Source organism: Cervus canadensis, chromosome 5 (genome assembly GCF_019320065.1).
Source record: "Cervus canadensis isolate Bull #8, Minnesota chromosome 5, ASM1932006v1, whole genome shotgun sequence".
NCBI lineage: Eukaryota > Metazoa > Chordata > Mammalia > Artiodactyla > Cervidae > Cervus > Cervus canadensis.
In genome coordinates, this window is record NC_057390.1 from 6,456,714 (window position 1) to 6,479,093 (window position 22,380).

A 22,380-nucleotide genomic window follows, 5' to 3' on the forward strand; every position below is an offset into this window, starting at 1 on the left:
TACGTGATATATGGTATTTGTCTTCCTCTGCCTGATTTACTTCACCTTTATAATTTTGGGGAACATGTGATTTTGGTTTTCTGCTTGAGTACCTACTTTTTCTCCATCCCGCAGACTTTTGTCTGCTGTTCTCTAAGATGATCCCTAAGTGCTAAAAATAACTGAATATATTCTCTTATTGCTTTAGTTGAGGCAGTTAAATCTCTCTTTGTTTTGACATCAGAGTGGACTTTGTGAATTTGCTGATGCTCATGGCCCATTTTTCTTTCATGTCGTGGGCTCTGTAGCCCCTCTCCCAACCCTGCGCCCCCTGAGCTGAGCATCCCACAAGGGATTGTCACGAGTATAAGGGAATCAGCTCCTCTGCTGGCCCAGGGCCTGAGCACCCATCACAGTGGGACTCCCCGTCAAGGTCTTCCTCCCCGCGAGGTGCCCACACGTGTTACTGTTTTTCTCCAAGAGTATATGGTTTGTGCTCAGTGGTGCTGCTTCCCTTGCGTGCGGCGTCAGCACCTGTGAACTGACCCACTCATCCTGCCCTGTCCTTTCCAGATGAGACCGAATACGAGTACAGCGGGAGTGAGGAGGAGGAGGAGGAGGCGCCCGAGCAGGAGGGGGAGCCCAGGTAAGGACGGGGCGTGCGCCCTGCTGCGGTCAGGGCTGCAGGAGACGCCCTTGTCGTGGGAGGGAGTCGCCAGTTACTTTGAAAATGCCTTACTATCTTCCATCCTTCACTTCTTTCAAAGACTCTTGTAAAGCACTCTCCCCGCTCTGGAGCTGCCTGCTGATTCTTTACTGAGACCGTGTTGCTTCCTCTCCCCACGGTTTGGAAATGGGCAGGCTGTCTTTGGCCTGGGGCAGGGGAGCTTACCTATGACAATTCTTGCTCCAGGAGGTGTGGATGGAAAACGTCTTGTAGCTTGTGACCCAGTCCTGCACAAACTGAATTATCCCACTCACGGGCCACTTAGGGCCTCCACTAAAAACGCTATAGTCTTCCCCAAAACACGCCTGTTGGCTGGTTGGTTTTCTCCTTCCTACCCATGTGGTCACCAGCATTCACTGCCTTTATGAGGATGCGTTCTGGGCTGATCCATTCTGTAGTCTGTTTTGGCCCTCTCTGGCTCCCCAAGACACAGGGAAGCAGAAGGTTGAAGATTTGGTAGCAGGAACCTCATAGTGACTCGTTAATCAAGGAAGAGAGGATTTAAAAGGTTTAATAATGGTCTTGTCTGCCTGGTGTCCAATGTAGCCGACTAGCTGGACACAAGGAGGGCCGGGAGTGTGGTTGAGAGACTCTGTGTGCAGAGAATGGATGTTTGAAGAGAGCAAATCAAGACAGAAGAGAATTTATTGGAAAAAAAACTCCATCACATCTTTTTGTAATTACATGAAAGATTTGAATCCATTTGAGACAAATTTTGAGAGCAGTGTGAACTGATTGCATGAACAGTATGGTTGTTTGGGGTTAGGGATGTGATATAATGGAAGAGGCAATTGAGGAAGGTTTCTTTGCCATGTGATTCTGGGGGGTTTGAGAGTGGAGAAGTGACTCTCCCCTGGGAGACCAGCTGGGAGGGATGTGCTTCAAGTTTATGTGTGTGGTGGCGCATCCTTGGGACCCCTGGGCTCAGCTGCCGGGAGAAGAGAGAGCGAGAGGGTTACGCGGCAGGGAACGGGACCAGACAGGAGGGCAAGGATCGGTACGTGCTGACGGTGACCCCGCTGTGACTACCTGTCTGGCCTGAAATGTGCTGACGCTGTTCCCGATGGGAAGTCAGGTGGTCAGAGGGTCTAACAACAGGTGGAAGATGGTGGCTTCAGCTCTCCGCTGCACAGTTTGGGTGGACGTGAGAATCCTACCTAGAGACGTCCTGTCAAATCAGACACCCAGGACAGAGTTTTATGGTATTTATGACCATATGAAGGAGAGGTGAAAGGTGATGCTATTGAACTGTGTGTGCTAAGTTGCTTCAGTCATGTCCGACTCTTTGTGACCCCACGGACTGTAGCCTGCCAGCCTCCTCTGTCCGTGCGACTTTCCAGACAAGAATACTGGAGTGGCTGGCCATTCCCTTCTCCAGAGCCTGCCTAGAGATGTCCTGTCAAATTAAACACTCAGGACTGAGTCTTAAGGCATTGATGATGCAGATGAAAGAAGAGGTGATGCTATTGAACTGTAGGTTTTGGTTATCCCCGTGGGTTTGTCTGCCGGGTCTCGGGAGGAGCCCAGCAGATGTAGATGTGGACGTGGACTGGCTCGCGCCCCTGAAAGCCCCTCACCTGCTTCCCCCCACAGCTCCATCGTCAATGTGCCGGGGGAGTCGACGCTGCGCCGGGACTTCCTGCGGCTCCAGCAGGAGAACAAGGAGCGCTCCGAGGCCCTGAGGCGGCAGCAGCTCCTGCAGGAGCAGCAGCTCCGGGAGCAGGAGGAGTATAAGCGGCAGCTGCTGGCGGAGAGGCAGAAGCGCATCGAGCAGCAGAAGGAGCAGAGGCGGCGGCTGGAAGAGGTAGAAGAGGCAGTGTTCGAGGCGGGCCCCACTGTCTAGTCCCAGGGGCATCCCGGTGCTCCGAGGGCCGTTCTCCGCGGCCCTCTCCCCGGCTTGGCCACGCCGGTTCCCTCCGGCAGGACGGCACATGCCCAGAGGCCCCAGGAATGTTCTTCCCTTGTGTGATCTTTAGGGACCCGCCCCGCCCCGTTACTCATCCACTTCATGCAGGTCGTGGGTGGCGTCACCCTGGGTCTTCGGAGGCCGTGTCCACTGCCGTCTGAGTCGGCTGGCTCAGCTTTGACCTCGTTTCGCTTTCACTCTTGGCCTCGGGGTCCAAGCTGGCGTGTCATAAATATTTTCCTAGAACTTTCAGACCTTTCCACAGGGAAAACATTTTTTTTCTACAAATGCCTTCACTTCACGTTCATTTAAGAGGGAAGGATAAAGAAAAGAACTACATCGGGCATAATACAAATGCCGTTTTGTAATCTGGCGGTTGTGGGGGATTAGTTCTTTGTAGGGGACACTTTTTGTACCACCAGCTCCTTTAACTCACTGAGACTCTCAACACTGGTAATGTGATTACTAGGGCTGCTTCCTTTTTAATTCTCAGAGACACTGTTCCCTATATTTCACTTGAGGCTCAAAAGACCCTTTTTCTTTTTTAATCTAATTTTAATTTGTTTTAATTTTTTGTTTTCTTTCCCTGACTGCCATTTACTGTATACTTCACAGCTTCAGATTTCTCACTTACAGTAGTTTATTTCCATTTACTTCATCTTTATCCTTTATCCTTGATGCCAGGAGAAAGAACCCCAAAGAACAGTCAACCTGTTGATACTATACAGTGGAGTTTAATTTAAATAATAGCACATGGTGTTTTTTTTTTTCCCCAAAGATTTTTTGTGTGTGTGTGGATCATTTTTAAAAAACTTTTTATTGAATTTGTTATGGTATTGCTTCTGTTACATGTTTTGGTTTTTTTTGGCCAAGAGGTACTTGGGATCTTTGTACCTCGACCAGGGATCAGACTTACACCCCTGCATTGGAAGGCGAAGTCTTAACCACTGGGTCGGCATGGAAGTCCCACCACACGTGCTTTTTCCCAAGCTACTTAAGGCTACATGTTGTGGAGAAAACCTCTGCTTTGTTCTGTGTGTTATCTGGTAGCTCAGTGGTGAATCCACCTACTAGGGCAGGAGACGTAAGAGACGTGGGTTTGGTCCCTGGGTCGGGACGATCCCCTGGAGGGGGAAATGGCAATCCGCTCCAGTGTTCTTGCCTGAGAAATCCCATGGACAGAGGAGCCTGGCTGTCTACAGTCCACGGGGTCGCACACGAGTCGGACATGACTCAGCGACTGAGCCTGCATGCACACAACTTCTATTAGAGTCAGTAAGCCAGTGCAGTATCTGTGAGTGAACCCCACTGTTATCAGCACCGACCTAGTTAGAAAAGTCAGACGTCTGAGATGAAAGCACTGCTTTTAAATGCCGATCTGGAAAAAGAACTTCAAGATAATTAAAGCATGGTTGGAAAAGTACATATTTACTCAGGCATGCTTGGAAAAATTTAAGTAAGAAGGAAATCTCTTTATAATTTGAGAGCTTTGGAAATGACTTTACAGCAGCATGCAGGTTTTCAGTTTGTTAAGTTTTGTTTTTAAAGAAAGAATGATTTAAGAAAATGAGAATGACATCAGTTTGAAAATACTTCAAAGGATTTTTATTATGTTTATCATTCTTAATGGGGTAACCTGAGCGGGCATGTTTCTTAGACTCTTGGGTTTTGTTGCTTGAAGTTGCAGGCAGAACGTTAATCCAGTGTGGATTGATGTTGCTGAGTTGGTGGCTGATGGTGTGTATGTTTAATTTTGGCCATTTTCTTTTAACGTTCTATTGTGAAAGGCCAGCTTTTCACCTTCGTGATCTCTTAAGGTATTTATTTACTAAGGGCCTTCTTTAACCCCCCAGCACACACACACCCCAATTAAGGGCCTGTTCTGACTGTAGTGGTTTGTACAGTTGGAGTTTAAATTTTGGCTCTTGATCCAGTTTGCAGCTTCAAGTACTAGCACATAATGTGGAAGAGGAATTGGTAACTGCATTGTTCTTTGCCTCGGCCATCAGCCTCCCAGCCAGGACTTGTTTAGTGAGTTAGTCAGGGAAATGTACCGCGTGCCACATTATCCTGTGGATTTTTAAGAAGTGTGTGGCTTATCTTACCTATAAGACTTGGACGAGAGGGGCTGTGTCTGATTCATTTTGTGTTCCCACGATGCTTCATGAGTATTTCTCAAAAGGAGGAATCAGCATTTGTAGCTTGGGTATAAGTGTCCTGGGAACTCGCACCCATTCTTCAATGAACTTTTGGGCTTGAGATCTCTTGAGTTCCAGAGCCACCTTTGTTGTTGTTTAGACGCTCAGTTGTGTCCAACTCTTTGCAACCCCATGGACTGTAGCCCACCAGGCTCCTCTGTCTGTGGAATTCTCCAGACAGGAAGACTGGAGCAGCTTGCCCTTTCCTTCTGCAGGGGATCTTCCCGACCCAGGGATCCAACCTGCGTCTCCTGCATTGGTAGGCGGATTCTTCATTGTTGAGCCACCAGGGAAGCCCTCCAGCCACCTCAAAGGACCTGGCAGAACATCCTTAGCCACAAAGGATGTGTTACTTTCTCTCTGAAACTTGCCCTTGTCTTCTCTGGAGACAGAAATTTGTACCCTGAGGCTGGTGTGAGGTGGACCCTTGACTCAGTGGCCGTGCGGTGGGCAAGGGTGTGCAAGCACCCAGCGCTGCTTCTGCTGCAGCCTGTCTGACTGACCTGGAGGGGAATTGTTACTTATCCTCATGCCTTCCTCTGTTGTGGTTCTTGAGCTACGCTAGAGACTTCGTTGCTGTTGAGTCACTAAGCTGTATCTGACTCTTGGGGACCCCATAGACTGCAGCACTGCCAGTGCTGGAGACTGTTTCAATGTAAATTCACTTCAGTGAAATAAAACGAAAAGCTCAGTTCCCCCCAGTTTAGGTGCTGGGTAGCAGCCTGGGGCCGGTGGCCGCTGTGCTGAGATAGGGTACCTCCCCATCCCAGGGGTGCTGCCGGCCAGCATTCTGCACGTTTGTGGGAGGACTTGATTTGTATCCACGCGGTGGCCCTGCTTCACTGACAGAGGCGCGTCTGGGCCGGATGAGAAGTGGCCAGACGTGCGCCCAGGTCACACTGGAGCTCAGAGGAAACGCTGTGAGAGCAAGTCTGCCGCCTCAGTAGCTCCTGTTAATAGGATGCAGGGTGCTGTCTGGTTAACGGTGGGAGTCAAGGGTGGTCCTTGACCGGGAGCCCACCACCCTGTCAGCACTGGACAAGTGACTTATGTTTCCTCCTCAGTGCAGTAGGAGTGAGGGGCTTCCTAGGTTTGTCATGAGACTTGCAGTAGGTAAGGGGACGCGGAAGGAAGATTGTCAGATACTTAGCACCGTGCAGACACAGAGTGAGCTTGAGCTACGGTGGCGTTTATCTTCACGAATAATAATCATGACATCTCTTCATTTTCTTGGTGTTGCTTCCTCTTTCCCTGAGGTATGCTTCTTTTTTTCCCTCTTTTAAGTATTTCTCTCCTCCCCATCCCCCCCATTTCTGTTCTCCTGTATTCATTTCTCTACTTTTCCTTCTGACTTGAGAGCCTTGAGTAACCCTGTCAGTGATACTCAGAGGTACTGAATTCGTCATCCCCTCGTTGCTGTGGTTCAGTGAAGAACAAGGAATAACTGATAGCAAAATGAAACCCAGCTCCGACCTGTACTTATGAGGATGCTGGTGCGTGGGCAGAGGACAGCATGGAAATAGTCGGCCGGCGGAGGTGGGGTCCCCCAGCCCCGCGCTCGCATCTCCCTGTAAGCGGACAGCACGCCGTCCTGGGCACTGTGGCCGGGCAGTCTGCTGACAATGCACCATCTTGACTTTCGCAGCAACAAAGGCGAGAGCGGGAAGCCAGAAGGCAGCAGGAACGTGAGCAGCGCAGGCGGGAACAGGAGGAGAAGAGGCGGCTGGAGGAGCTGGAGAGACGGCGGAAGGAAGAGGAGGAGCGGAGGCGGGCGGAGGAGGAGAAGAGGAGAGTGGAGAGGGAGCAGGTCAGTCCTCGGGGGCGTTCTGGCCGGGACCTTGGGACTCTGTCACTTGGCGGAGTTGGGGGGTGCAGGCAGAAAGCACACATAACATACGCATGTGCACACGCGCACACACAGAAGTTTAGGACTTCAGAGGTTGGAGAATGCAGAAACAGTTGGAAGCATTCACTCTAGTAAATTGAATCTCTTGTCTTTACCAAGAGATACATAAGTCATTACACTTCGGACACATCTCTCAAAACCAGAAGGGTGGTCTCCACTATTATGATGCCTGAAAGATTTCTAAATGTGTCCTCTCGGTTTGGCTTAAACGCTTTGAACCTCAAATATCTGGATAATGAAAAGGGAAATTTAAAACCAACCTTGAGACATTTCCTATGAGAAATGTTTGAAGCGTCCAATGACTGATTATTTTAAGATATATTTGCAGATATTAATAATTCAGTGTGTACATAACGTAACTTTAGAATAACTGATAACATTAGCCAAACAAATGCCATCATATTTTAGTGATATTTATAGCATGTTAATGTCAGATTATGTTGTCTTCAGGAATCCTGAACCACCTCTGCAAACAGAAATTGTGCGTTTTGTCATCTATGTCATCTGTGAATCCCATCATGCCTCCCTGGCTTGCGTGCCTTTGAGTTGATCAGTCTTTGTTACGAGCTTTGAATAAAGGAAAACAGATATGAATGGGGACCAATTTAAATGATACCTGAAATTCACGCTTAAAATGCTTATAAACAATGGTATTAGCATCCAAATTTGATTATTCCGCTACTATCCCTGAGACTCATCCTTTGTCTTGGGTTTTCCTAGTGTTGGATCTACATAACATTTTTTTGTTGTTGTTGGCGTTTAAGTTATTCTCTCTCTTTCTTTACTGACTTTGTTGGCCAAGTTAACTGTGGTGTGTTTAGGTTTCATTTGCTGATTATACTTGGGGACTACAAAGAGGAGTAAATGTGCGCTTGAACAAATTAAGCCATCGAGGAATAATTGTTGAAGCTTGATTGGGAGGAGAGGTGTGACTCTAGTAGGGTCATTGACTTTCCTGTGTAGCAGGTGTCCCTCATCTCCTCTTTTATAACAATAGCATCAAAGGTCAGTTTTATTCCAGAATATTCCCCGTGTCAGCCGTGCTGTAGGGACACATCATTTCTGTGTGAACGTGGGTGTCTGTATACATGTGTCCTTGTCCAACTGTCCCTGTGATATGGAGGCAGAAAACCAGCGATGTCCTGAGCTGAACCTGCAGCTGTGATTCAGTTGTTTGGTCTGGAGAAGTGGGGAGCCGGGAGTCAGGGTCCTGTCAGCCATTGGGGGGGGGGGGCGCAGTTGGGCACATTCCCCAGGGCAGGTCTTGGCCACCCTGGGGGCGTGGTGCAGGGGAGCGTCTGTGTCCCGGACTGGAGCCTGGATTAGAATCCAGGGGCCTTTGCCAGTGGCCTGTGGATACACTTTACCCAGATTGAATTTTGGGGGACTAAATTTGCTTTGTAAAGAAAAACTTTCTGAGGGAAATTTATGCCATGGTTTCTGCTCTCTAGCTTTCTCTCTACCTGTTCAGCCCAGCTGGATGGCTGCTTTTAGGGCGTACACTCAGCAGTAGACCCTGCAAAGAAATAATCTGAATAATCTGAATTTCAAAATAAAATCTCCTCCCCGACCCCTTAGTCTGCTCCTTTACTAGAGAAGTGAGCTTTTCCCCTGTTGAAAGGGAGCCTTTTATTTGTAAAATCTTGGTGCTCTTCGAAGTAATTTCATGTCTGTTTCATATATGAGCCTCATAAAAAGTCCTGAGAGTTGGGAGAGAATATTCTTGATGCTCATTTCCCCAAAGAGAAGACTGAGAAAGTGGGTGGCCGAGGCCTTGTGGGAAACTCGTCTGATTGTTGGCGGATCAAGGTCTCCTGGTTTCCCTCCCATCAAGTACGCAGCCAGCTCCACAGCTGGGGTTTTCCCTTTTACATCATGTATTTTGGATGTGTTTACCTGGTTATTTTTGTTCGTTTTGCTATAGAGGTTTATCATTCTCTTCCCATTGAAAAGAAGTCACACCGCCCCCATAGACACACACAGACACACACACACATCTGCTTACCTCACAGACACATACACGCGTCTGCTTACCCCACAGACACACACACACACATGCATCCGCTTACCCCACAGACACACACACACATCCGCTTACCCCACAGACACACACACACACACACGTCCACTTACGCCACAGACACACACACGCGTCTGCTTACCCAACAGACACACACACGCGTCTGCTTACCCCACAGACACACACACACATACACACACGTCCGCTTACCCCACAGACACAGACACACACTCACGTCCGCTTACCCCACAGACGCACACTCACGTCCGCTTACCCCTCAGACACACACACAGACACATACAGACACACAGACACACACACAGACAGACACACACAGACAGACAGACACACACACACAGAGACACACACACACACACACAGACCCAGACACACACAGAGACACAGACACACACACAGACACACAGAGACACAGACACACACCCACACCCACACCCACACCCCCATCGCTGTTCGTCTGGGAGAAGCCTCCTGTGTCTGCTGTCCCACGCCAGGACTTTGAGAATGTACTCGTTGTCTGTGTGTGTTAAAGAAAAAAACAAAGCTTGGTTATTTAATATTAGACAGTTTTTGGTTTGGGGTTTTAAAAGTTGGCAGTGCATGCTTGTTATAAACAGTAGTTAATTATCAGACAGACACTAACGTGAACTCTGGCCTCCTTGTTAGACCCTCGGTTGCTCTGGGCTTGCCCTCTGAAGAGGAGCAGCCTGGTCCTCGCAGAGCTTCCGTTTGTGTGCAGCAGCCGCGTGCAAACAGAATAACTCACCCACGCGTTTGTGGTTGTCATTGGCCTGCATGTCATTATTTATTAGACTCTCCAGGGCTCAGAGGCCAATCCGAAGTTCCTGGGAGGGGGGATATCCTTGGCAGTGGGCTTTTTCAGCCATTTGTGGCGAAGTGAGTCACCCCCAGATGGTGGGGGCAGACAGCTGGGGGCACGGCATGCAGGGAGTCTTGACGCGTCCCTCGGGGATCTGCTGATTGCGCATGCTCTCTGTGCGACAGGAGTACATCCGACGGCAGCTGGAAGAGGAGCAGCGTCACCTGGAACTGCTTCAGCAGCAGCTGCTCCAGGAGCAGGCCATGCTACTGGTAACGCCCCGCGCGGCCCCGCCCCGTGGCTAGGGCACCCCGAGCTGGGCAGGGCCCTGCCGACCCCCGGGGCCCCTGTGGCCAGAGCCACAGGGCTGGCTGCCTCTCATGGACACGTCCTCTAGGCTCCACTGCTGTTGGGCGCACCAGAGGCGGCGTTTCGTCCCCTCTCTCCTGTTGCTGAGCTCCCTGTTCTCATTCAGTAGATAGACAAGGTTTTGCGCAGCACACGTGGCATTTGGTGAACAAGCTAGGATGCTGAGAGCGGAAGGTTCAAGGCACATGCCTTAGGGACTTTTACCTAGACTCTTCCAAGTGTCTTTTGAAACCTGCATTTCCGGGGGAGGGGTTTCTCTCTACCTGTCCGGTGACCTTGTGGTTAGTGGCCCGCGGTCAGATTTTCCCGCAGGTTTCCCGCCATTCTGCATCCTGGCTTTGTCACGAAGCCAGCGTCAGCGCACGCTGTCCTGGGGAGAAGAGCCGGGGCGAGGCAGGCCCCCCGGGGCCCTGGACTGAGTGTCCCCTCTCCCCCCAAGGAGTGCCGCTGGCGGGAGCTGGAGGAGCACCGGCAGGCGGAGCGGCTCCAGAGGCAGCTGCAGCAAGAACAAGCCTATCTCCTGTCTCTACAGCACGACCCCCGGAGGCCGCCCCCGCCGCCAGACAGGAGCAAGGCCGGCCTGCACGAGCCCAAGGCCCAGCACGAGCCCGCTGACCGGGCCCGCGAGGTACGGCGTCCCTCATCCTCTGCCCTCTCCAGGGAGTGGTGGGTGGCCAGGGGCTGGGAGGGGCCCCTTCTCTGCTTGGTGTTGTCTCGAGAGGACCCAAGAGCCTCTTTGATGGTTCCCAGTCATCTGAACACTGACCTAGACGGAAGATGGGAGGTCGTGTGGCAGCATCCTTCCGTCCCTGTCACAGGGGGAGGGTGGCCTGCTCAGCTGTTTTCCCAGAGCTGCCGTTTGGATGAAGTGTCCCTGGGCCCGACTCACTGGATTTTTGGTGATGAGGGTTTATTTTCTGAATTGGGGCTTGTGGGCTCCCAGGGTCTCTGGCAGGGATGTTGGCAGAGCAAGATGGTTGCTAGGATATGAGCAGGATGGACTGGGCGGCCCGTAGGGTATGGATGCTGGCCCGTCGGGGGCTTCCAACCAGGCCCTCACTTGGTACCTTCTAGAAGCAAATGTCCTGCTTGCTTGGCAGTGCCTTGATTTTTGGTGGAATGAAACTTGCTAGATTCCTGGTGATATTCAGTGGGTTTAGTTGGTTGCAAGAGATTAATTTCTTTTCTTGGCTTATCTTCACATGCACTCCTAGCATCCAGCTGGTGGGGGGAGGTCTTAAAGGCTGCCTCTCTCAATTTTGATCTTTGTGACGATGTCTTGATCCTGCCTAAGATTGCTGTCTTGTGCTATCTGCCTCCGTCTCTTTTCTCGTGGTTGAAGAAAACAGAAGGCTTCTCCTTAGGGTCCTTCCACTTGCAGGCCGTCTCCAGTGTCTCTGCCTTTTTTTTTTTCTCTCCTACTAACCCTGAGTTCTGTCTCCTGATTCTCTGACGCAGGTGGAAGATAGATTTAGGAAAACTAACCACAGCTCCCCCGAAGCCCAGTCTAAGCAGACGGGCCGAGTATTGGAACCTCCAGTGCCTTCCAGATCAGAGTCTTTTTCCAGTGGCGACTCCGAGTCTGTGCACCCTGCCCTGCAGAGACCCGCCGAGCCACAGGTAGAGTGGCCCGTGGGCTGTGTGGGTCACGGAGACGCTCACAGCGGCTCGGCGAGCCACCAGCCTGCTCGCACGGCTCAGTTTGGTGTGTTCAGAAAGGGAAGCTGTTAGCAGAGTGAGTTTAGACTAAAGAGGACCTGGCCTCAGCGGGTAGGGAAAACCAGGGTTCTCTTCCACACGATTGTTGTTGTGCCTACTAAGAACATCTAGATTCGGTGATTTCTTCTTTCTAACTTTTCGTCTTCACTGACTCAGATGTTTGTAAAGCAGTGCCTCCTTACTGAATACAAAGACTTTTCTGTTCAGGATATAGAAAGTTACTGTTGTAAGTATGCAAAGGGAGACCTTATCTCAACCTGGGGAGTTCTGTGAGTGGGAGGCCCTGAAATTCTTTTATTTTTTAAAATGTTTATACAAACACACATATTTTTGGAACTGGAAAGGGGAAGGAGACTTTTATCAGATTCTCAAAAGGTTCAACATCCAAAAAAGTTTACGACCCAAGTGGGTTGGGTATGGGTTTCCCTGAGGTAGGTCAGGGTAGAGGTCACTGGGTGGGCCCTGGCATTCGGCCCCGCCCAGCTTTGGGTGGAGGGGACCTCCACGCTGTCTGGAGGATAAAGCAGACAGCAGAGACGACCCGGGTCGGAGCTCTCAGAGATCCTTAGGACGCGGGTCCCCACTCTCGCTGAAGGTAGCTGACCTTCAGGCGACTCGCTCCCTGCAGCGTGCAGTCCAGGGTACTGGGCGCCGAGTCCGTGAGGCCGCGTTTACCTGTCCACTGCTGTTTGCCTGGGTTGGGGACAGTAGCGGTCGTGGTGGTGTTCAGACCAACCCAGATGAGGACTGGAGCATACTTTACAGTAAATATCCTTGATTTGGAGCGGTTTTACAGTGAAAAGAAGACCTGGGGTGAAGCTCAGTGGGGTCACTGTTGGGAGGGTGGTGTTGATGAGACGAGCGGTGTCCTGATTCACAGGAACACTGACCCAGAAGCCAGCGGGCAGCTCCAGAAAGTGAGGAGTGGAAACAGAAAGGATGTAGAGGAAAGCAGGATGGGTGACGGGGGAAAGGAGGATGGGGAGAATAGGTTTGCTGAAGGTTAGACGTCCCCTAAATGGAAACTCCTTATGTGGCCACTACCAGTGTAGAGAAAAGGAATTCCTGCATTATGTAGACTACTTTTTATACTGATGACTAATTAACATAGTGCCTGGAAATAGGCTCTATTTTCCCTTTTCTGTCTGAAGTGGCTTTTAGCCAAAAACCTGCACTTATGAAAACATGATTTGGGAAAAACCTTTTTTCATGTAGGACTTCATTTTAAAACCTATTTTTTACTACACTTGCAGATGATGCTTTTAGTTACATGCTTTCCCCCTGAAAATCAAATATTTTGGAAGTCTGGGATTATACTAATAACGGAACTTGCGTGACTCTCATCTAGAAATTACGAACTTGGAACTATTTCTGGATCTTAAACCTAGCAGCGTTGAATCAATCCTGATTGAGTATTTCCAGTTCTCATCAAATATGATGATGTAATAGCTAGAATTATGCAAATTTTAATACTGGACCATTATTTTAAAACAAAAAGTGTAGTCTTAAGAAAATACAGATTGTTTCAGAAATGGCTTTTCCAGTTTAAAAGTGACCAGATGGTTTCAGTTGCCAAGGCACTGTCTTATATCTTCCAGTGTCAAGTAGACGGAATACCCCCTCAGTAGTCCACTTAGGGAATTCCACTGCTGATCATTTCTAAAGAAATTGAAGTCCTCTTTTTTTTTTTTTTTTCTGACTAGTACAAAGACATGTAAAGTTCTCAGGGGATTGGAGTGTTTTAAGTTGTGGGACGCAAAAGAAGGAACATGGTTGGTGTATTTGACAAGCTGGCTGTTTTTAAGCTAAACTCTACAACCTATCGGAACACGTGGGGCTGGTCTTTGCACAGTAAACGTGTGACTGTTGTGACTTGGGAAGATGGGCAGTCCATGGGAGGATGGGCAGCCAGGTGTGCACGTGTGGCGATGTCCATCCTGTGGTCTCCCCACTCTGCCTGTCCAGCTGCTTTGACGCAGAAATGCATGCCGCACGTCGTCCATCAGACAAGAACGCTCTTTAAATTTTTTGATCTTCACATTTACCGCTCTCTGTAACGTTTGTCTGGGTACTAAGAGTTTTCCGTATAAATGTACATTTGTGCTTTTCTGCATTCTGTGCTGCCCAGACCACCCTGCGTGCGACCCTCCCCCCGCAAAGCATAGCTGTCGTCCGCTTGGCTGACCTAGTCCCAAGCCGCCCCGTGTGGGTCCCCCACTGCCCCGGCGCTCTCTCTGGATTTGATATTTACCAGAAAAGCGTTTTCTGCAGAACGCATTGAATGTGTTGTGTTTTGTTTTCTCGGAAGGTACAGTGGTCCCACCTGGCATCTCTCAAGAACAATGTTTCCCCTGTCTCGAGATCCCATTCCTTCAGTGACCCTTCTCCTCCCAAATTTGCACACCACCATCTTCGCTCTCAGGACCCCTGCCCACCTTCCCGCAGTGAGGTGCTCAGTCAGAGTTCTGACTCTAAGGCGGAGGTGCCCGACCCAGCCCAGAAGGCTTGGTCTAGATCAGACAGTGACGAGGTGCCTCCAAGGGTAAGGAGCAGAAAGACAGACGTGTGCTGCTTTTTCCTTTTCCTTATTTATCTATTTATTTTTTAATTACTGATTTCAGTGAAGGGTGTGGTGACGTCGCCAGAATTAATGGGTGATGAAATGGCAGAACTTCTCGCAGTGGGGAGAAAATTCCGTAGTGAGGCCGTCACATTCAGCCCTCAGCCAGTTAGCTCTTCACTTGTGTCTCTAACTCTGTGCTGAAACATACGATACCAAAATAATTTAATAAGAGTACATCTACAAAGAGTATGCATCTAGAACAGACAGGATCAAAATAGATTTTACCAGCTGTCTTGTCAAGTTCATACAGAAGCTATAAATGACTCTGCACTGCTAAGTAATATCAAAATTTTCAGAAAAGATCTCATAAGGGAAAAAACGAACATAAATGTTTCCCAAAACAGACTTTTTTTTTTTTTTAATTGAGGGATTTTGGTTTTTTTTTTTTTTTTTTCCCTTCCTTTCAATTTTAACGTTTCTGAAATTTTGGGTTTGGTCATTAATATTGAAATTCAACAAAAAGTCACATTTTAATTTTTTTTTCCCTCCACTCGGAACTTGCTTCCTCTGAGTATTTTCTTGCTTCCAACATCCTTTGTTTCTTGCCCATCCATTTGTAAGCCATTGTTTGGTTTCTTTGAGCTTATTTCCCTGATTCTCACATTATCTCAGCAAAATGCTTTTGTATGTCCCCTGCCACCACGCTTCAGCGCCAGCATCATTCACGTGTGACGGGAGCATAGGAAGGGGGGCCTGGTGCCTCTGACCACGTTATCCCTTTCTGTTGTGTCACGGGAAGGCAGGGAGCATCAGCGGGCGGGGGTAGGTGTGTGATAGAAGGGTGGCGAACTAGAATGACCTTAGAGGTGGTTGGTAGGAAAGGCTTTGTTCTTCTCACGTTTTCAGTAGTTTAATCGCTGTATTTGGTACCCAAAGGTCCCTGTGAGAACAACGTCACGGTCCCCCGTCCTGTCCCGCCGGGATTCCCCCCTGCAGGGCAGTGGGCAGCAGAATAACCAAGCTGGTCAGAGAAACTCCACCAGGTAGGTGACGAGCGAAGCTTAGGACAGGTCTGCCGCACGGTGTCCTGCAGTCTTTTTTTTTTTTTTAATTTATTTTTAATTGGAGGATGATTGTTTTACAATGTTGTGTTGGTTTCTGCCATACAAAAATGTGAATCAGCTTTAAGTATACAGACATCCCCTCCCTCTTGAGCCTTGCATAACGTTTTTTGTGCTCTCAAACATGGAAGTTCTGGGGCAAAGAGGTGATCCTTTTATAAAGAAAATGCCAAAAAATCCATTCATGTGAATAATGTCAAATTGATCCATGGGGGAAAGAGATGAAATCTGACCATGTATTGTGGCAGTTTTAAGATGAAGAATCCCTGCCTCTGGGAGTTTTAAGTGGGAAAACCCCAGGGAAGGGGGTTTCCAAGGGCACTGTGACCCAAGAGGGTTTGTGATTCAAAGGATGTTGGGGGGCCCTGGGAGTGGCATAGAAATTACACACAGGCCACGAGAGAAAGACAGTGGTCGACTTTGAGTTGGTGGTAAACTTGTGGATTAACCACAAAATGTTTTCAGGTTCTAGAGCTGTTCTGTAGAGTAGCTGTTAGCCACGTGGGTGTTGGCAGTAGTTTAGTCGCTCAGTCATGTCCGACTCTTTTTAAAACTCCATGGCCTGTAGCCCGCCAGGCTCCTCTGTCCATGGGATTTTCCCAGGCAAGAACACTGGAGAGGATTGCCTTTGCCACATGAGGCTACTTAAATTTGAAGTTTATTAAGATTACATAAAATTAAAATTTAATTTCCTGAGCTGCACTGGTCACCTTTGAAGGGCTGCATAACCTCATGTAGTTGGTGGCGACCGTGTTCTCCAGCTCAGCAACTCACAAGAGGTCGTGTGAAGGGTTTGGTACCCTGATCATCACTCAGCCTCCAGACTTGGTGTCATGGGATAACCCGAGGCAGTGGAATGGGTGACATGAAGCCCAGGAGCTTCATGGAGAACTTTCTCAGCTGTCAGCGGTCAGGGTGGGTTGCAGGGTCCTCCTGTGCCCGAGTCCACGTGTTAGTTCTTCACCTAGAGAACCGGTGCCGTGGTGTGTCTGCGGCAGGGATGTGCCCCAGCCCACTTGCTGTCACATCTCCAGCCCAGATCACGGGAAAAGGACCGTCAGTTCTTGACAGCAGCGGGTACTAGAAACAGCATGATTTTGTGGGTAATCACATGGGTGGAATTTTTCATAATAAGAAACTGAGTTTGTAGCTGAGACAAAAATAGTGACACTTCTAGACGGAACAATAGCATTTCCTCTTCACACCCAAAGAGGATTCGGGGTCCACTAATGGTTGGATGGGCTTTCCTGGTGGCTAAGTGATAAAGAATCAGCCTGCCAATGCAGGAGATAGGGGTTCGGTCCCTGGGTCGCAAAGATCCCCTGGAGGAGATAATGGTAATCCACTCCAGTATTTTTGCCTGGGAAATCTCTGGGGCAGAGGAGCCTGGCAGGCTGCAATCCAGGGGGTCACAAAAAGAGTCAGATGTGACTTAACAACTGAACAACGGTAGAATGAATGGCTTTCACGTTTTCGGTGTGTTCAGCTGAGGTAAAACCAGTGACTAACATTTGTGAATTTCATGTTACGTCCGTTTGTGGGCTGATGTTCTCATTACTGCTGTGATGACACGGTGCTCGTGTTTATGGTCTGACTCTGTCTTGGGACAGAGCTTGAGTGGTTTTCTCGTCTTCTTCTCCAACAGTAGCATCGAGCCGAGGCTGCTCTGGGAGAGAGTGGAGAAGCTGGCGCCCAGGCCAGGCAGTGGCAGCTCCTCGGGGTCCAGCAACTCAGGGTCCCAGCCCGGCTCCCACCCGGGGTCTCAGAGTGGCTCCGGGGAGCGCTTCAGAGTGAGATGTAGGCTGCCTTTCCTTTCTTCTCCCTTGCCACGCTCACCACAGGGGGTGACCCTTGAACACCCAGGGTTTAGGGACATCTCCCCACCCCCCACCCAGCAGCTGAAAATCCTCTTCCATAGTCAGCCCTCCATCCCCGTGGTTCCTGTGCATCTGTAGTTACACCCCACGGATCCAACCATCTGGGGGGCCCGCAGTACTGAATTATTGACTTGTTGAAAAAACTCCACACACAAGTGGACCTTCAGAATTCCACCCCATGTTGTTTAAGAGTTGACTGTGTTTTGGAAATCCTTATCAGTCATGGAAAAGACCTGGAGTTTTTCACAGCTGCATATTACTATACAGTGTTTCAGTGTAGGTTTGCTAGTGACACAAATAGTCATCATAATTTTATCAGTAAAGAGTTAAGTTTTGAGAGTTTACACTTGTTGAACACCTTCTCACTTAATCCTTATAGCAACCCCCAGGAGATGGATATATGTTGTGTCTCTGTTGTATACGTTCAAATAACTGTACTTTAGTGAGTTTCCCTGACTCATCCAAGGTGTTTAGCTAAACGTCCAAACTGAGCTTTGAACCCACTCTTCTCAGCATAAATTCCATCAATGTTGTCATCGATATTGGTTATCCTCACCTACTCCTGATAATAGGTTAGCGGAAATTCCCTCTACTGTATCACTGATGTAATGTAACAAGTTGTGAACATATATTATTGCAGTGTGACAGTCAGGGGTTCTCAGGAAGGGTCAGAAACCCGGGGTTCAGACCTGTGTGTGGAGGGAGCCCTTGCTGTGAGCATGGCTGACAAGCAGGCAGGACCAACAGGAGGTGATCCTGGTGGGCTGGGCAGCCTCGTGGGCCACACTCGGATGTTCACGTGTCTCTGTCTTTCTCATCTCCGAACCTCACAGCATCATCCAAATCTGAAGGCTCGCCATCTCAGCGCCTTGAAAATGCAGCAAAAAAGCCTGAAGATAAAAAGGAAGTGTTTAGACCTCTCAAGCCTGCTGTAAGAATCACACAAAATCCATTTTACTCATTTCAAGCTTGAGCGAGAGCTTTCTTTTAAAGCAGTGTCGTTGCGAAGCCTGCAGGCCTCCCTGCAGGGCCTTGCAGACTTGAGGGGTTATGAGGAAAGCTGTAAACCTCAGACACACTTGTGCTCTGCAGCCCTCTGCCCGCCCAGTCATTTAAAACGATACAAAAGAAAAGCGTATCTCTTTGCTTGGCATCAGCCTTTACATGTTCTTGGTGAGTGGGCATCTAAAACACTGGCTTTAAGAAGAGATGTTTTTCCCTCACCTTCTTCAGCTTCCCTGGGGTTTAAATCCTGCCCTTGGCCCGTGGGGCTGTTCCGGCTCTTTGGTCCTTCCGCGGCGGCTGCCCTGTCACTGGGCACGCTGGGGGTCTGAGCCTTCCGGGGTTTTGTCTTTTGCTCGCACTGATTTCTGTGCCCCCCGCCCCTTCTCTCCTCTCTGCTCCCTGCTGTGCACCCCTTCTCCCGATGGCTTCTCTGGCTCAATGGACCTCCGCCGGCTGCAGGGTGAAGTGGTAAGCCCCGTCTAAATAGCTCAGCCTGTGCTCCACCTGCATGCCTCTTCCTTCTTCTGCTTTCTCTTTTCTCAGACTAAAAAACCCTAACCTTCTGCTTCATCTTTCTTAACACCCCAAATTCGCCTTATGTGCTTATTATTTATTATTAAATACAGCTTAAAAAAAAAATCACTGTAACAAAAAACTGCAGCTGTACTCAAAGTCGCAAGCAGGCCAGGCCAGTCCTCGCTTACTTGTCTCAGAGGCTCAGGTGCAAAGGAGGGAAGCGGGTTCTTAACTGGAAGAATTTTAAGTGGACAGGTACATATTTCAAGCTTCCATTATGAAGGTGTAGGATAGAGATAACAATCAAGCTCGAAAGTTGTATTAGGATAATTGATAATTGACTGACTCTAAAAAAACCTTCATACAGAAGAGTAAAGGAGGCTGATGCACTTGTGAGTAACCAGGCAGCTTTCCCTCCTGCACGCACGGTCCTGTCGGTGATGGGGAAGCCTGCCAGCCACACACGCCGGGCGCTTTCTCACCTAACACTTCGGGAACTTTGTCCACGAATGTGGCAAGTGGTTGACGGTCTGTGAAGCCAGACGTGAGGCATACACTGTACTCACTTCACCATCTTTTACTTTTCTGCAAGTTGGACATTTTTCAAAATAAAAGTTGGAGTTAAAAAACCTCCCTAAATAAATAGTTTAAATCACCCCTCTTTAACTAGAATCTTGCTGCTTTTTGGAACATCTCCTTAAAAGAAGACTTTGCCATAGGGCCAAATATCTTGATAACAACCAGATCTATCTTGCACACATTTGTTGATTTAGAATTTTCTGTCTAGCAGAGAGGAAGAAGCAATTGGTATAGTCATGCCAGAATGCAGCATACATTTTTTTTTTTTTTGGAATGTTTTATTTTGGTAAGATATATATATATATATATAAAATGTAGAATTTGAAACAAAAAAATAGAATTTGATAGTTAGAAAAATATTCTCAGCTCATCATAAACAGATGATTGTTTTTTATGGCTGTCAGGTTTAAACTGGGTACAGCATCTTTGACTTCTAAAAAACTCTTTCCTGTTTCCTCCAGCTTTTTGACTTTTCTTGGTCTTTCCTATCAAAAGCGTTAAGAGCTCCACCTCGTGGTACCAGTGGACTCCGTGGGGCGGGTGGTCAGGGCGAGGCGCTGGTCGTGGCGGGCCTCTCCCGCCGCCCTGACTCTCTCTCTGCCCCGCGCAGGACCTGACGTTGCTGGCCAAAGAGCTCCGAGCCGTGGAGGACGTGCGGCCGCCACACAAGGTGACGGACTACTCCTCCTCCAGCGAGGAGTCGGGGACGACAGATGAGGAGGACGACGACGTGGAGCAGGAAGGGGCCGAGGAGCCCACGTCTGGCCCGGAGGACACCAGAGCCGCGTCAGTCCCGCTGAGCGTTAGGGAGGATGAGTGTCCCCGCGGGCTTCCCAGGTGGCTCAGTGGTAAACGGCCCGCCTGCCAGTGCAGGAAATGTGGCTTCGATCCCTGGGTCGGAAAGATCCCTGGAGAAGGAAATGGCAACCCACTCCAGTGTTCTTGCCCGGAGGATCCCATGGACAGAGGAGCCTGGCGGGCTGCAGTCCCTGGGGTTGCAGAGAGTCAGACACCGATGAGCGTGCACTCATGAGTGTGCCGCGCTGGGCCTTCTTTCCAGCTGGGACACGGTTTGTAAACCTGTCCTCTGGTCCTGTGAAATGGAGCGTTTCGCTGGTGGCATGAGCCTGGCTGCCCCTTCTTTGGGCTGGTGTGTGTGTGTGTGTCAGGGCCTCTCTCCAGGACTCCGTGTCTCTCACTTTCTCTCTTTAGTTTGAGTCTGTGACACTCTGGAAATTTCAGTTCATTTTCCTTGGGGAAACTTTATACTTGTAGCCTTAGGTCCCTGAGAAGGTAAAAATGTAAATAGTGTATTTTCGGCTTGTGGGTCACGGCCCTTCACGTCTGGATTGTGTCTCAACAGATCATCTTTGAACTTGAGCAACGGTGAAACAGAGTCCGTGAAAACCATGGTTGTCCATGACGACGTGGAGAGTGAACCAGCCCTGACCCCGTCCAAAGAGGGCACGCTGATCGTCCGCCAGGTACCCATGCTCCGCGCTGTTAGAGGCCGCGCTGCTCCTGTGGTCATTAACCCACGTGCTCATCCACTCACTCATGCTGTTTCTCCATTGTCATCTGTTCTCACGCTCACCAGGCCCGGAGGGCAGCGGGGCCGGGCCGTGGGAGGCAGGCGTGTGCCGCACGCCCCTGGGGCAGCCGGCAGCGTCGTCCCCCCCACCCCCATCCTGCCCTCCTTGCATGCTGTGTGGCAGCCCCCCTCCCAGCCCCACGCGAGCCCCGCGGCCTGTGTCTGAAGCAGGGCAGCCGGGAGGTATGCATGGAGCTCTCGGCTCCAAGAGGCCGTGGGGCTGAGGCGGGAGCGGCCGAGGCAGGCAGGAGCCGCCGGGAGCCAAGAGGCTCCTGGAGCCAAAGGGGTTAGGGGGGCGGCCTCTGCTCTGTGCTCGGGTGTTAGTCTCCTCCTTCATGGAATATTTAACGTGTGCCCCCCAAGATGTGTGTGCTCCTTTTGGGCTGCCGAGTTTTACAACCGCCTGTTCATTGCGTAGCTTAGAGGGAAGGAAAGTGATGCTCTTCTCGTTTCAGCAGAGCAGGGCCCCTGTCTAGAACTGCAGGCCTCTCCCTGAGTGTGTTCCATGCTCTGCCACTACATTTGGATGGAAGGCGGGAAGTGGCCCAGGAAAGATGAGGGTTCAGAGAAGTGACAGTGTGCTTTCTAGGGCTTTAGAGAGATTTAAAAAGAGAGGAGACAAAGCCAGTAGTTTTGGTGACAGCGGCTCCCTTGGCAGATAAACCAGCGTGACTTGGGTCCTGCCGTGGCTTCCGCTGGCTCAGCCGAGGCACCTGGTGAGGAGGGGTGAGCAGGCCCAGCTGGTGCCCTCCAGTCTTGCCCAGATGACCCGGCAGAGCTTGCGGAGCCGCGCAGCACCGCGGCAGGCAGGGTCAGTAGGGTCTTCGGCAATGTCAGCGGTGCTGGGCGAGACCAGTGTGCCTTTTTCTCTGCAGAGTGCAGTTGACCAAAAGCGCGCCAGCCATCATGAGAGCAATGGCTTTGCGGGTCGCATTCACCTCTTGCCAGATCTCTTACAGCAAAGCCATTCCTCCTCCACTTCCTCCACCTCCTCTTCCCCATCCTCCAGCCAGCCGACACCCACCATGTCCCCACAGACACCCCAGGACAAGCTCACTACTAATGAGGTATGTCTCACACCGCAGCTGGCTGCTCTCCCAGGGTTAGACCAGCACCGCTTAGGAGCTAGTCTGCAGAGACCTTCCCACGCCCTGCCCTCACCTGCCCTCCCCGCCCACCTTCTTCTGCCACCTCCCCTTCTCTCCCACCTCCCACCCCCACCCCCAGTAACATGTTTCAGGTCTGTATACAGACCCCTTAACCCTAGAGCGATTGCCCTCCAGACTTGCCAGTTCACTGTTTCCTTTTCCCTAGATAAGTAGTTGCATGGCTTTTCTGATTCAGTTCATTTTTCAAAAAAAGTCTAAATAAAACAATTGTTGTGTTTTCAGATCCTTTATGTATTTGGCATGAAATTCTGGTAGTCTTTTGTGGAATCTGCCCTTTTCATTCTTTTTATCCAGTAA

The 22,380-nt window shown here is 49.8% G+C and overlaps 1 protein-coding gene across 50 annotated transcripts in view; it reads left to right on the plus strand.

The window, feature by feature from the left end:
• MAP4K4 (mitogen-activated protein kinase kinase kinase kinase 4) overlaps window positions 1-22,380 on the plus strand; it is a 149,465-nt gene that overhangs the window by 108,018 nt on the left and 19,067 nt on the right. For 4 of the 50 annotated variants that reach the window (XM_043467981.1, XM_043467982.1, XM_043467975.1 and 1 more), the window contains 14 exons: window positions 553-625; window positions 2,300-2,510; window positions 6,456-6,617; window positions 9,760-9,846; window positions 10,383-10,571; window positions 11,402-11,563; window positions 13,971-14,204; window positions 15,162-15,268; window positions 16,992-17,143; window positions 18,057-18,154; window positions 18,688-18,696; window positions 19,934-20,109; window positions 20,687-20,807; window positions 21,790-21,981. In XM_043467981.1, coding sequence (XP_043323916.1) covers window positions 553-625; window positions 2,300-2,510; window positions 6,456-6,617; window positions 9,760-9,846; window positions 10,383-10,571; window positions 11,402-11,563; window positions 13,971-14,204; window positions 15,162-15,268; window positions 16,992-17,143; window positions 18,057-18,154; window positions 18,688-18,696; window positions 19,934-20,109; window positions 20,687-20,807; window positions 21,790-21,981 — 1,973 coding nt within the window. The remainder of the gene's footprint in view (window positions 1-552; window positions 626-2,299; window positions 2,511-6,455; window positions 6,618-9,759; window positions 9,847-10,382; window positions 10,572-11,401; window positions 11,564-13,970; window positions 14,205-15,161; window positions 15,269-16,991; window positions 17,144-18,056; window positions 18,155-18,687; window positions 18,697-19,933; window positions 20,110-20,686; window positions 20,808-21,789; window positions 21,982-22,380) is intronic. The other 46 variants (XM_043467990.1, XM_043467987.1, XM_043467988.1 and 43 more) reach the window with 40 other exon arrangements.